The 12,664-nt window shown below is 35.3% G+C and overlaps 2 protein-coding genes across 3 annotated transcripts in view; one reads left to right on the forward strand and one right to left on the reverse strand.

Moving 5' to 3' along the window:
- The first annotated feature begins 3,736 nt into the window (after positions 1 to 3,736).
- On the forward strand, positions 3,737 to 9,263 carry LOC102578728 (protein TRANSPORT INHIBITOR RESPONSE 1-like). 2 transcript variants are annotated; one of them, XM_006362921.2, is made up of 3 exons: positions 3,737 to 4,393; positions 7,048 to 7,549; positions 8,053 to 9,263. In XM_006362921.2, exons 1-3 carry the CDS (start codon positions 3,906 to 3,908, stop codon positions 8,878 to 8,880), a joined length of 1,818 nt encoding a protein of 605 aa, XP_006362983.1. In that variant the 5' UTR covers positions 3,737 to 3,905; the 3' UTR covers positions 8,881 to 9,263. The 2 variants fall into 2 exon arrangements, with proteins under 2 accessions (XP_006362983.1, XP_006362984.1); XM_006362922.1 differs by lacking the exon at positions 3,737 to 4,393 and adding an exon at positions 4,426 to 5,360.
- Positions 9,264 to 10,219: 956 nt separating this feature from the next.
- LOC102582358 (putative late blight resistance protein homolog R1A-3) overlaps positions 10,220 to 12,664 on the reverse strand; it is a 5,078-nt gene continuing 2,633 nt past the window's right edge. Inside the window, exons 3-5 of the mRNA XM_015303243.1 lie at positions 12,051 to 12,647; positions 11,876 to 11,947; positions 10,220 to 11,805 (exon numbers count right to left, since the gene is read on the reverse strand). Of these exons, the coding sequence (XP_015158729.1) occupies positions 10,220 to 11,805; positions 11,876 to 11,947; positions 12,051 to 12,647 (2,255 nt within the window). The remainder of the gene's footprint in view (positions 11,806 to 11,875; positions 11,948 to 12,050; positions 12,648 to 12,664) is intronic.

The following is a 12,664-nucleotide window of genomic DNA, read 5'->3' on the forward strand; positions in this document are numbered from 1 at the left end:
ACCTCTCTCCTCCTCTCCCAATCTCGCTCGCCTCTCTCCTCCCTCTCCTAATCTCGCTTGCCATATATACAAATGCATATGTATAATATACAATTATCTAACCTATATACATATACAATTCACTTTTCTCTACTCTTTGCCCCCTCTCTCTCACCTCTCTCCTCTCTCTCCCAGTCTAGCTCGCCTCTCTCCTCCACATAACATGTAGCTACGAATTGTAATTATCAAACTATAGCTATGAAGAGTAATTGGGCTATTTTTGAGTGGCTATATGTGAAAGTTCCCCTTAAATTAACCCTCTAGACAAGTAATAGTAATAATAATTTAAACACAAATTAATATTTTAATTATGTTCATCTTAAATCATTTCAAATTATAATGTGCAATTGATTACTTTTAAATCATTAGATTCCTTAAATTTCAAAAGCCAAAATCTCTCACTTTTCGTCTCGTTCCATTCATTGGACACGTGTCCGTTCATGTACAATGACATGATTGTCCCCATAAAAAAGTAACCCAAACACTTGACTCATCTTAACCATGGTTATATTTTAACCCCACACATTTCCACCTCTTTTTGTTTTTCTTCATTTAGCAGTCGTTCGGTAGTTGGTTTAGAAGTGAGTAGTTATATAAGTATTAAATTTCACATAAGTAATACTGTATTTGATAGTTAATGTATAAAATTAATAGAGTGTTTGGTTTACAATTTAGAAATTCACATAACTAATAAATGTATAATAATATAAGTTAAGAAAGAATCTATGTATTATTTTACATAAGATATAAAGTAAATTAACTAAATCCAACATAAAATAATACATGAATCCCCTCATAACAAATTTCTCATTATTAATATCAGCATAGTTCCAATCAGTTATCAAACAAATTATCCAACATTTGCTTTACGATTTTAACTAATTGGTAATTCTAATTGTATAAAACTCTTTTTTTTAATCATATGACCTTAAATTAAATGTATTTATAATATATCAAATATAGAGTATACTAAATAAGAAAATAAGACACATAAATATAATATAATATAATATAGGAAAAAGAAATAAATATACCTTCTAACTGACATAAATGATATGCAGATACCCTCTGTCATACTTTTGGGACACTGATGCCCTTTCCGTCCAAAAACTAGAGCATATATGTCCTTCATTCTAACAGAAGACTAAATAGAGACGCGTGACACAATCTAATTTGTCGATCCGATATTTAATAAATATCGGCTCAGTGGATAAGATTATGATGTGTATATTTATTAATATAAATGGTATATGCTCTAGTTTTTGGATGACGGGGACATCAATATTCTAAAAGTATGATAGAGAATATCTACATACTATTTACGATAGTTTGACAGTATATTTTGTCTTTTTTCTATAATATAAACAAAACATATAATAACAAACATTAAAATGTCTTATTATTTTAACATTATATTTCCTTTTTGCATTAGTCATTCTCACTCCCTTTCCCTTCCCTCACAAGTCTCCAATCATCTCTTTTCCTCTCTTTAGATTCCATCCAACAAATCAAAATCATAACTTTATTACCCACCACCCCTCTTTCCCTCCCTCGCCTCCCCTCCTAGTGGATCAGTTATAAATTCACGTCAATTTAATAAGTATAAATTTAAAATAAAAATTACGTATATATTATTTTTATATTTAATTTATGAAATTATATTGAATATGTTATTATTATATATTATACCATTCGAGTAATAGTCGAAATACATAAATTTTAAAATGTGAATCAATTTCTACTTATATTATTCTAATATTAATTTAAAATTATGGTGAAAGCATACTAAATACTTATTTATAATCGATTATTATATATTATACCATTCGAGTAATAGTCAAAATACATAAATTTTAAAATGTGAATCAATTTCTACTTATATTATTTTAATATTAATTTTAAATCATGGTGAAAGCATACTAAATACTTATTTATAATCGATTATTTACCTCTAATACTAAATGTATAATATGTATTTGAATATAATAAATTAATTAATGTATATATTCATTTTAATCTTTTAATCATGATAAATTACATTGATATAGTATAACTAGCTAATACATACAAAATTAACTATTTTACTCTTGTTATTTTTCATTTTATCTTGCTTTTGACAACATAGTTTTTTTTTTTTGAGCCGAGCTCTATCAAAAATAAAACATTTCTATCTTATATTTCACTTATAAAATTACAATAAAGATGTTATTATTATCATAACCTATATCAATAAATGTTTATCGTAAAAACACATAAAATTTAAATTTTGAATCCGCTTGTGTTCCACTCTTTTCCTTCACTCATCCAAACCCATGGTTAAAGTTCAACCTCACCCCACCCCCTTCTTACCCTCCAACACTGCTTTCCAACATCACAGCAGAGTATATATAGAGTATACTAAATAAGAAAATAAGACACATAAATATAATATAATATAATATAGGAAAAAGAAATAAATATACCTTCTAACTGACATAAATGATATGCAGATACCCTCTGTCATACTTTTGGGACACTGATGCCCTTTCCGTCCAAAAACTAGAGCATATATGTCCTTCATTCTAACAGAAGACTAAATAGAGACGCGTGACACAATCTAATTTGTCGATCCGATATTTAATAAATATCGGCTCAGTGGATAAGATTATGATGTGTATATTTATTAATATAAATGGTATATGCTCTAGTTTTTGGATGACGGGGACATCAATATTCTAAAAGTATGATAGAGAATATCTACATACTATTTACGATAGTTTGACAGTATATTTTGTCTTTTTTCTATAATATAAACAAAACATATAATAACAAACATTAAAATGTCTTATTATTTTAACATTATATTTCCTTTTTGCATTAGTCATTCTCACTCCCTTTCCCTTCCCTCACAAGTCTCCAATCATCTCTTTTCCTCTCTTTAGATTCCATCCAACAAATCAAAATCATAACTTTATTACCCACCACCCCTCTTTCCCTCCCTCGCCTCCCCTCCTAGTGGATCAGTTATAAATTCACGTCAATTTAATAAGTATAAATTTAAAATAAAAATTACGTATATATTATTTTTATATTTAATTTATGAAATTATATTGAATATGTTATTATTATATATTATACCATTCGAGTAATAGTCGAAATACATAAATTTTAAAATGTGAATCAATTTCTACTTATATTATTCTAATATTAATTTAAAATTATGGTGAAAGCATACTAAATACTTATTTATAATCGATTATTTACCTCTAATACTAAATGTATAATATGTATTTGAATATAATAAATTAATTAATGTATATATTCATTTTAATCTTTTAATCATGATAAATTACATTGATATAGTATAACTAGCTAATACATACAAAATTAACTATTTTACTCTTGTTATTTTTCATTTTATCTTGCTTTTGACAACATAGTTTTTTTTTTTTGAGCCGAGCTCTATCAAAAATAAAACATTTCTATCTTATATTTCACTTATAAAATTACAATAAAGATGTTATTATTATCATAACCTATATCAATAAATGTTTATCGTAAAAACACATAAAATTTAAATTTTGAATCCGCTTGTGTTCCACTCTTTTCCTTCACTCATCCAAACCCATGGTTAAAGTTCAACCTCACCCCACCCCCTTCTTACCCTCCAACACTGCTTTCCAACATCACAGCAGAGTATAACCTTATCTTCTCTGCAGTAGAACCCCCCCCCCCTCTCTCACAAGTCTTCAAACCCACCTACCCCCAATTCAACCCACCCACCCCCATCTCCTCTTCTTCAGCTCCCACACACTCCCTCTCTAGTCTCCACAGATCTGAACTTTCATTACTCAAGATTTAAAGATTCTTGAAATTCTTGAAAAAAAATGTCAACTTTAGCACCCCATTTCCGTACAGTAATGGTGAACTCACTTCCCTTAGAAGTTCTTGAACACATCTTCTCCGACATAACTTTAGATAAGGACAGGAACTCAATATCCTTGGTTTGTAAATCTTGGTATGAAGCTGAGAGGTGTTGTAGGAAAAGTGTGTTCATTGGGAACTGTTATGCTGTTAGCCCTTCAATCTTGATTAGACGTTTCCCAGATCTCAGATCTGTAACGATTAAAGGGAAGCCACATTTTGCTGATTTCGATCTTGTACCTGAAGGTTGGGGTGCATATTTCTATCCATGGGCTGTTTCAATGGCGAAATCTTATCCATTTCTTGAGGAAATTAGGCTTAAGAGAATGGTTGTTTGTGATGAGTCATTGGAGCTGATTTCGAAGTCGTTCAAGAATTTTAGAGTCTTGGTTTTACAGTCTTGTGAAGGATTTACTACTGATGGACTTGCTGCCATTGCTGCTAACTGCAGGTTTATCTAGCATTTTTTAGCTGTTTTTTTTTTGGTAGATGACCCTTTTCTGAGTGATGGTGAAAAAAGTCTTAATCTTTACATCTGGGGTTAACTGTGCTTGTTTGTAACTGAGGGGTTGAGGAAAGTTTTAATCTTTGCATCTGGGGTTGACTGTATTTGTTTGTAACTGAGGGTGGTTGAGGAAATGGTATGTTTTTTTTAGAGCATTGTTGTCTGAGTACTCTAGTTGTTAATGGTGAAAAGAAGTCTTAACCTTTGCATCTGGGGTTAACTATACTTGTTTGTAACTGAGGGGCTGAGGAAGGTTTTAATCTTTGCATCTGGGGTTAACTGTATTTGTTTGGTATTGTGGGGTTGAAGAAATAGTATGTTTTGTAGAGTATTGTTGTCTGAGTACTTTATTTGTTAATGGTGAAAAGAAGTCTTACTCTTTGCATCTGGGGTTAGCTGTTCTTGTTTGTAACTGAGGGGTTGAGGGAAGTTTTAATCTTTGCATCTGGGGTTAACTGTATTTGTAATTGAGGGGCTGAGGAGATGGTATGATTTGTAGAGCATGTTGTCTGAGTACTTTAGTTGTTAATGGTGAAAAGAAGTCTTAATATTTGCACCTGGGGTTAACTGTACTCGTTTGTGATTGCGGGGTTGAGGACATGGTATGTTTTGTAGAACATTGTTGTCTGAGTACTTTAGTCCTTGTTGGTGGAAAAAGTCTTAATCTTTGCATCTGGGGTTTACTGTACTTGTTTGTAATTTAGGGGTTGATGAAAGTTTTAATCTTTGCATCTGGGGTTAAGTATTTGTTTGTAATTGAGGGGTTGAGAAATTTAGACTTAAGAGAATGGTTTTTTTGTCATGAGTCATTGAAGCTGATCTCAAAGTCATTTAAGAATTTCGAAGTCTTGGTTTTACAGTCTTGTGAAGGACTTACTACCTATGGACTTGCTGCCATTGCTGCTAACTGCAGGTTTATCTGGCACTTTTTAGCTGTGTTTTTCTTTGTAAATTACCCTTTTCTGGTAATAGTGAAAAAAGCTTTGACCTTTGCATCTGGGGTTAGCTGTACTTGTTTGAAACTGGGGTGAGGAAAGTTTTAATCTTTGCATCTGGGGTTGACTGTATTTGTTTGTAAGTGTGGGGTTGAGGAAATGGTATGTTTTTTTGTAGAGCATTGCTGTCTGAGTACTTTAGTTGTTAATGGTGAAAAGAAGTCTTAATCTTTGCATCTGGGGTTAACTGTACTTGTTTGTATTTGAGGGGTTGAGGAAAGTTGTAATCTTTGCATCTGGGGTTAATAACTGTATTTGCTTGTAATTTAGGGGTGGAGGAAATAGTAGGTTTTGTAGAGCATTGTTGTTTGAGTACTTTAGTCTTTACTGGTGAAAAAGAGTTCAAATCTTTGCATCTGTGGGGTAACTGTTTCGAGGAAATACTAGAAGGTTTTGTTGAGCACTGTTGTCTGAGTACTTCAGCCCTTACCGGTGACTTCATTCAATTAGTTTTAATCTGGGGTTAACTGATTTGAGGAAATAGTAGGTTTTGTGGAACATTGTTGTCCGAGTACTTTAGCCCTTACTGATTAGGATAACTTTTAATCTATGCATCTGAGAGTACTGTTTTTGTTTGTAATTGATGCATTGGGGAAGCAGTGGGTTTTGTGGAGCATTGTTGTCCGAGTACGTTAGTGTTACTGGTGAGAAAAGTTCTAATCTTTGCATCTGGGGTTGAATGTTTCTTGTTTGTAATTGAGGGTTTGTGGAAGCAGTAGGTTTTGTGAAGCATTCTCGTCTGAGTACTTTAGCCCTTGAGATATTCCTCCCACATTGTGTGAACAATCTCTTCTCGTCGAGCATGCGTTTCCCGATCAGCTGACCTAGAAGATGAAGCAACATTGTTGATGTCTGTCTCTGGTTGGTCGCTAATATAAAAGTTGGGGTTGTTATAACCAAAAAATTAGGGTAAAATTTGAAAATAAACTATAATTCCAACATTTGAAAGCGAGTTGGAAAACATATTATAAGTTGTTTTCCAAATTTGATTTACAACTTCAAGTCGGCTTTGAACTTTTCATGACCAAACACTGGTTTTCAAATAAAGTGAAACATTATTCCGGAAAAAAGTAAATAATAATTATGGCCAAATGGGTCCTTAGTTACGTCTTTCAGTTCATTCCTTTGTTTTGCTTGATTGCTTGGTATTTCACGGTAGTTGGTGGAAAGAGTAGCAAGAATGCCCTAGCGAAGAAATGCCTTAGTACTTTGATCCGCTTACTGGGCAAAGAAGCAAGAGCATATACTTGTATGACTTGGCTTCAACAAACAAAAGGGACGTAAGAGGGCACAATTTCGTCCACCTTTAGAAACTAAACAGGAACTGAATCTAATTAAACTTTTCTTTTGATATGTGCATTTTATTAGCAATGGTGCACGGAAAGTGTAAACTACTGGTTCAATATTATAAGTAGTTCAATGAATTTGAATTATTGAAAGGGTTGAACATCTTGTAACATGGTTATCAAATAAATGTTGCATTTTTATCTCTTTCTTATGGATTTATGACAATTCCTCTTATATTTGGACCTTCTTTTGCTGCTATTCTTGTTTAGCGCTGGGAATAAAAACTATAGAAGCAATGTAACTCGTGATTTGCTGCAGGAACCTGAGAGAACTGGACCTAGGAGAAAGTGAAGTAGAAGACCTGAGTGGCCATTGGCTTAGTCATTTTCCTGATAGCTGCACATCACTTGTGTCACTTAACATTGCTTGTTTGGCTTCTGAGGTCAGCTTCTCAGCTTTGGAGCGTCTAGTTGCTCGTTCTCCTCATTTGAGGACTCTTCGGCTCAATCGTGCTGTTTCCATTGAGAAACTTCCAAAGCTACTTCGTCATGCTTCGAAGTTGGTTGAATTTGGTACAGGATCCTACTCTGCTGACATGCAGGCTGATGTTTCTGAAGTTTTTGTAAATGTATCTCAAGCTTTTTCAGGCTGTAATCAACTCAAAGGCTTGAGTGGGTTTTGGGATGCTGTGCCAGCCTACTTTCCAACTATTTATCCAGTCCACTCCAAACTCACCTCTTTGAATTTAAGCTATGCTACCATTCAAATACCTGATCTTGGCAAGCTCATTGGCAACTGTCTCAATTTGCAACGGTTGTGGGTAGGTTCTAGCTTGTGTTTTACTTTTGTATACTTATTGCGTGTTTTCAATAGTCATGGCTCGATACATAAACTTTTTTTTTTTTTGAGAAGGGATATATGAATGTGTTTGTGATAAAATAGATAAATTGATTGTTAGTTGTAAACACAGAAGTTTCCAAGAGAAGAACAATAATCCTAACTTATTAATTGTCTTGCTGATTCTGATTACTGCCAGGGATATATAAACAGCGTAATAAACTTCAGTGTATACTGAGATAACATAGCTAAACAATTAATGTCGAGTAAACTCATTGAATAGTTTGCTGGTCTGCCATATGAAGAATAACTTAATGTTGAAGCTTAGTGTTGCACGAATCCTACACTTTGACAATTCATGTTTATCTTTCCGAGTTAGATGCTTCCATTAGTTTTTAAGCTCTTCTTGTCCATTGGCTCTGTTGCATAATTGGTTATCCCGCTTATGCTTAAGGCACTTAGAATGGATGTGATTGCAATTTGCAGGTGCTAGATTACATTGAAGATAGCGGTCTTGAGGAGATTGCCAACACTTGTAAGGAACTTCAAGAGCTTAGGGTGTTTCCTTCTGATCCATTTGCTCCAGGACCGAATGTATCCTTGACAGAGCAAGGCCTTGTAGCTGTCTCGATGGGCTGCCCTAAGCTTCAGTCAGTTTTATACTTCTGCCGCCAAATGACAAATGAGGCCTTAGTTATTATTGCAAGGAATCGTCCTAACATGATCCGATTTCGTTTGTGTATTATTGAGCCTCGAACTCCTGATTACGTGACCCTTGAACCACTTGATGCTGGTTTTGGGGCCATTGTGCAACACTGCAAGGAATTGCGGCGACTTTCTCTTTCTGGCCTTCTTACAGATCGTGTGTTTGAGTACATCGGGGTCCATGCTAAGAAGTTAGAGATGCTTTCCTTAGCTTTTGCGGGGGATAGCGATCTAGGCCTCCACTATGTTCTCTCTGGTTGTGAGAGCCTTCGTAAGTTGGAGATTAGAGACTGCCCCTTTGGCGATGAGGCTCTGTTGGCTAATGCTGCAAAGCTGGAGACAATGCGATCCCTTTGGATGTCTAATTGTTCAGTAAGTTTTGAAGCATGTAAGCTGCTAGCCCAGAAGTTGCCAGGGCTTAATGTTGAAGTTATAGACGAGAGGGGTCATCCGGATACGAGACCAGAAAGCTGCCCTGTTGAGAAACTTTATATATACAGGACAGTGTCAGGAAGGAGGTTCGACACTCCTGGTTTTGTTTGGATTATTGATGAAGATGCAGCATTGACTCAATATAGCAACGGGAATTGCTCTCTGGCTTCTTCTTAGGAAGACTTCAGGTATAAGTTCTATGTTAATCTTTCACCCGCGTTTACTTGCTTGAGCCTTGTGTAGTTGCAGTGCTGGTTATGGTGGGAGTGAAGCTCGTGTTCCATCGATTTGATCCTTTGTTGAGTGACTTGGCAGCAATTAATTACAAATAATGAGAGTTTAAACTGTCGTTGTTGTGCTATATCAGCAAGGACAACTATTGTATTTTTGGTTGGGAGGGGGCATGTTCAACTGTTTATCCTATTTTGTATCATTATGTATCAGTTTAACTTTCTCTAGTGACTTTTTCTTCTGGTGAAATGGTGCTATCATGTACTTCTCTGGTCATGTATTGTTGTAATTCTCTTTGAAGATTAATGCGAACCTTTCATTCATTATGAGTGCTGGAAATCCCATTTGTTGAACGTTTAGAAGAAGGTATCAGTGTTCTACTACGAGTCAGTTTGATAAATAAACACTTAATTTTCATTCAGAGTGGGATTTCAGCCCAAGTTGGTCGAATGCTCGAGGAGAGGACGTCATGAGTGCTTATATGCTCTCTACAACCTCTTCACTTCACTGCCTAGCTTTTGTTTGAAAGTTCATTGGGTTTGTGACAGAGTAGTATCAATGTCGTTTTAAATCAGTACCTTCATTAAGGTCAAACGATCGTGCTTTGAGCACATAAGATGGGACATCAGACCAAGTTTGACACAAAGGAGGTTTGACAGCCATAGGCAAATCCACAGTGTAATCTATGAATTCACGTGAATCTAATTATTATTGATATTAATGTGAGGTTGCGACATAAACTTGAAAATTATTGTGTGTGAACGAACGCAAAGAAAAAAGTAAAGAGAGAACGAGAATGGAAAACATGCATAGTATAGAATAAGAGATGCCTAGTGGCAGAATTCTGCTATTGTAAGAAAAGCAAAAGCATAAATCAATGAATCTATCTGCCAAAATAGCAAAGAAAGCAGTGATAAGAATAGTACAAGATTAATGTTTAAAAATATCAACTTTAGATGGTCACTTCAATTTGGCAGATAAACACTTGTCTTAAAGTTGCGTATGATCAAGTAAACCTATACTTGACATCGGTGTGTCTTCGTGGTCACCCATATACAACATACCTCATGTGTGACTTGCAATCACGGATGACACGTGTCATCAAATGGACAAATAAACAAATGACACGTGTATTTATACAAATTATAATTTTGTTAAAAGCTTAAAAGTTTTCTAAAAGAAACTCAGAAAAAGTCGCATAAAAAATGTTTCATAACAACTGTAATCATAATGCTCAATCTACCCAGCAAAGTACAATCTACTTTTCAACCATAATGCTCAAAAGCTACTTCAATAACGGGATATTTTTCCAGCCAACGACCTGAAGCTCGTCCCCTCCCCTCATATCTTCAGCATATTCCTTAATCTTAAGAGCGGAATCTTCAAGTTGAGGGGTCCTTACAAGTTTGATAATTTTCAATGAATAAATATCCCCAAAACTAGATGGAATCTCCTCAAGATCACGACATCCCGACAGTTTTAATTTCTCAAGCGTGGGAAAGGATTCCTCTCCAACCTCCCACTTAGAAAGAGTCACTTGATTCAACTTCAAACATTTGAGATTCTCAAAGGTGTCTTCTTCTCCCATGCTCCATTCTTCCCCATGGATGATTGTACGATAAAGGGTCAACTCTTCAAGGTTGGGCAGTCTCGCTATTATTGATAGTGAATCGGATGTCAGAGGAAATTCATTCAACCACAATCTTTTCAAACTCGAAGGGAAGTGAAAATCCCACGGCCGATTTATGGCTGCAGAGGACCCACTGTCATTTGTGTTTGATCTTTCAAAACCTACAGTGAGGCCTTCTAGTTCAGTTAGGGAATCCAATTTCGGGAACCAAAATTGCTCTGTTGAATAATCCCATGATTCCTTGAGATCAAATCCAAGATGTTGAAGATTGGGAAGCCTTTTGAAAATATCCTCTGTATCTTTCGAATAGGAAAGCATGAGTTGCCCTAACATTCTCAACTTCTCTAACTTTGTGTCCTCTGCTATCAGTATTGATTCATCTGCATACAAATCAAAGAAAGAACATGCACTCACGGACAGCACTCGCAACTTTACAAGATCCCAAATTCTCGGTAATAGTACCAAGGTTGATCCTTCGTTATCCAACAACAGAGTTTCTAGATTCCACAGGTTTGAGAAAGACAAAGGTAGATATTTAACTTTTGTCGCAATTCTTAAGAGCCTCAAACGATTCAACATGCATATTTCATTCAGCAAAGAATCATTCACCATGATAAAAGAGGGATGCAGGTACAACACTCTAAGAAGCCTCAAGTGTCTTATGTGAAATGTATCAGAAACAGTGTCATCCAGCTTGTCTCCATTTATCCACAAAGAATAGAGGTGTTTACCAGAATGCCTTTTCTTATTTGAATCAAACAGGACAAAATTGTTAAGCCCAAAGTGCTCCTCATCATCAATGGTAATTTGACGCGGCAACAAATCTGGAAAGTCATTTGAACTTATCAAATCAAACAACTTTTCCTCTCTTGCTTTTGTCAAACAAAAGTCATGCACAAGATCATGAAGTTGGCAGGTCGGGTCATCACCTATCTCATTGAAAAGAATTATCAAGCTACTGGAAATTAAGTTATCCAAATAAACCTTCATCACTTCTTCCACACTCTTCATCTCTGCCTGTTCCACAAGTCCTTCAGCACGCCAAAAATCTTTCAACGTAGAGCTTATGATTGCAGTGTCCTTCGGAAAACTCGCAAGGTAAAGAAAGCATGGCTTTAGGTGATGTGGCAAATGGTCATAACTTAATTCTATAACCTTCATCACTTCCACTTGACTGTTCAAAATAAAGGAACTCAAATTATTTCGAACTTCAAGCCACACTGTCTTTTTCTTTTCCCTTCCTGAAACGACTCCAGCAATCAGATCAGCCACCAAAGGAAGCCCTTTTACAATTTTCGGCTATTTCTTTACCAACATCCAATAGTTCATCAGGGCAACTCTCGTTCCCAAATGCCCTTTTCTCTAATAACTCCCAACTTTCTTCTGATCTTAGCAATCGAAGATTAAGAGGAGCAGTGTAGAGCTTTTCCATGCAAAGCCACTTCCTTTTCTCGAGTTGTCAAAATAATTCTACTTCCTTTCGTACCATTGGGAAAAGGTCTTGTTAACTCATCCCATGTAGTAGTATCCCACACGTCATCTAAGACAATAAGATACCTCTTTCCATACAGTTGTTTCCGTAGCTTATCAGCAACATCAATAGTCTCACTCAATTTTGAATCCGAGTCACTAACTTGATTGAAAATTTTATCCAACAACTTCTTCTCGTCATATCCTTGGTCGACCGTGCACCACGCACGAAGGTTGAAATGGCTAGAAACTGATTTATCATTGTATACTTTGTACGCCAAAGTAGTTTTACCTGAACCCGGCATACCAGTGATTGAAATGACATCTAGAGCTGCCGATTGACTGGTGAGCTTTCTAAGTATCAAGTTTGTCTCTTCCTCAAAACCTACAATTATTTTACCAGTTGTCAATGATTTGCTCTCAATGGGCTTCTTGGAAGAGTTCACAACGATGAGACCTCTATTTTCGGGAATCTTCTCATGTAAATTGGAGATATCTTCTTTGATAAGCTTGATCCTTTTTATGGTAATGGGAAGTGAGAAAATAAGATGTAAGAGACCATTATCTCGAACAATAATTGAATCAATGACATCTTTTGCCTCATATGCCACATCTAAAACACGTGCCCAG

The sequence above is a fragment of the Solanum tuberosum genome, unplaced genomic scaffold (assembly GCF_000226075.1).
Source record: "Solanum tuberosum cultivar DM 1-3 516 R44 unplaced genomic scaffold, SolTub_3.0 scf00411, whole genome shotgun sequence".
Lineage (NCBI taxonomy): Eukaryota > Viridiplantae > Streptophyta > Magnoliopsida > Solanales > Solanaceae > Solanum > Solanum tuberosum.

Coding starts and splice junctions, on each gene's coding strand:
- LOC102578728 (XM_006362921.2), top strand. CDS start 3,906: ATGTCAACTTTAGCACCCCATTTCCGTACAGTAATGGTGAACTCACTT. Junction 4,394..7,047: donor GCCATTGCTGCTAACTGCAG/GTTTATCTAGCA, acceptor GATTTGCTGCAG/GAACCTGAGAGAACTGGACC. Junction 7,550..8,052: donor TCAATTTGCAACGGTTGTGG/GTAGGTTCTAGC, acceptor TGCAATTTGCAG/GTGCTAGATTACATTGAAGA.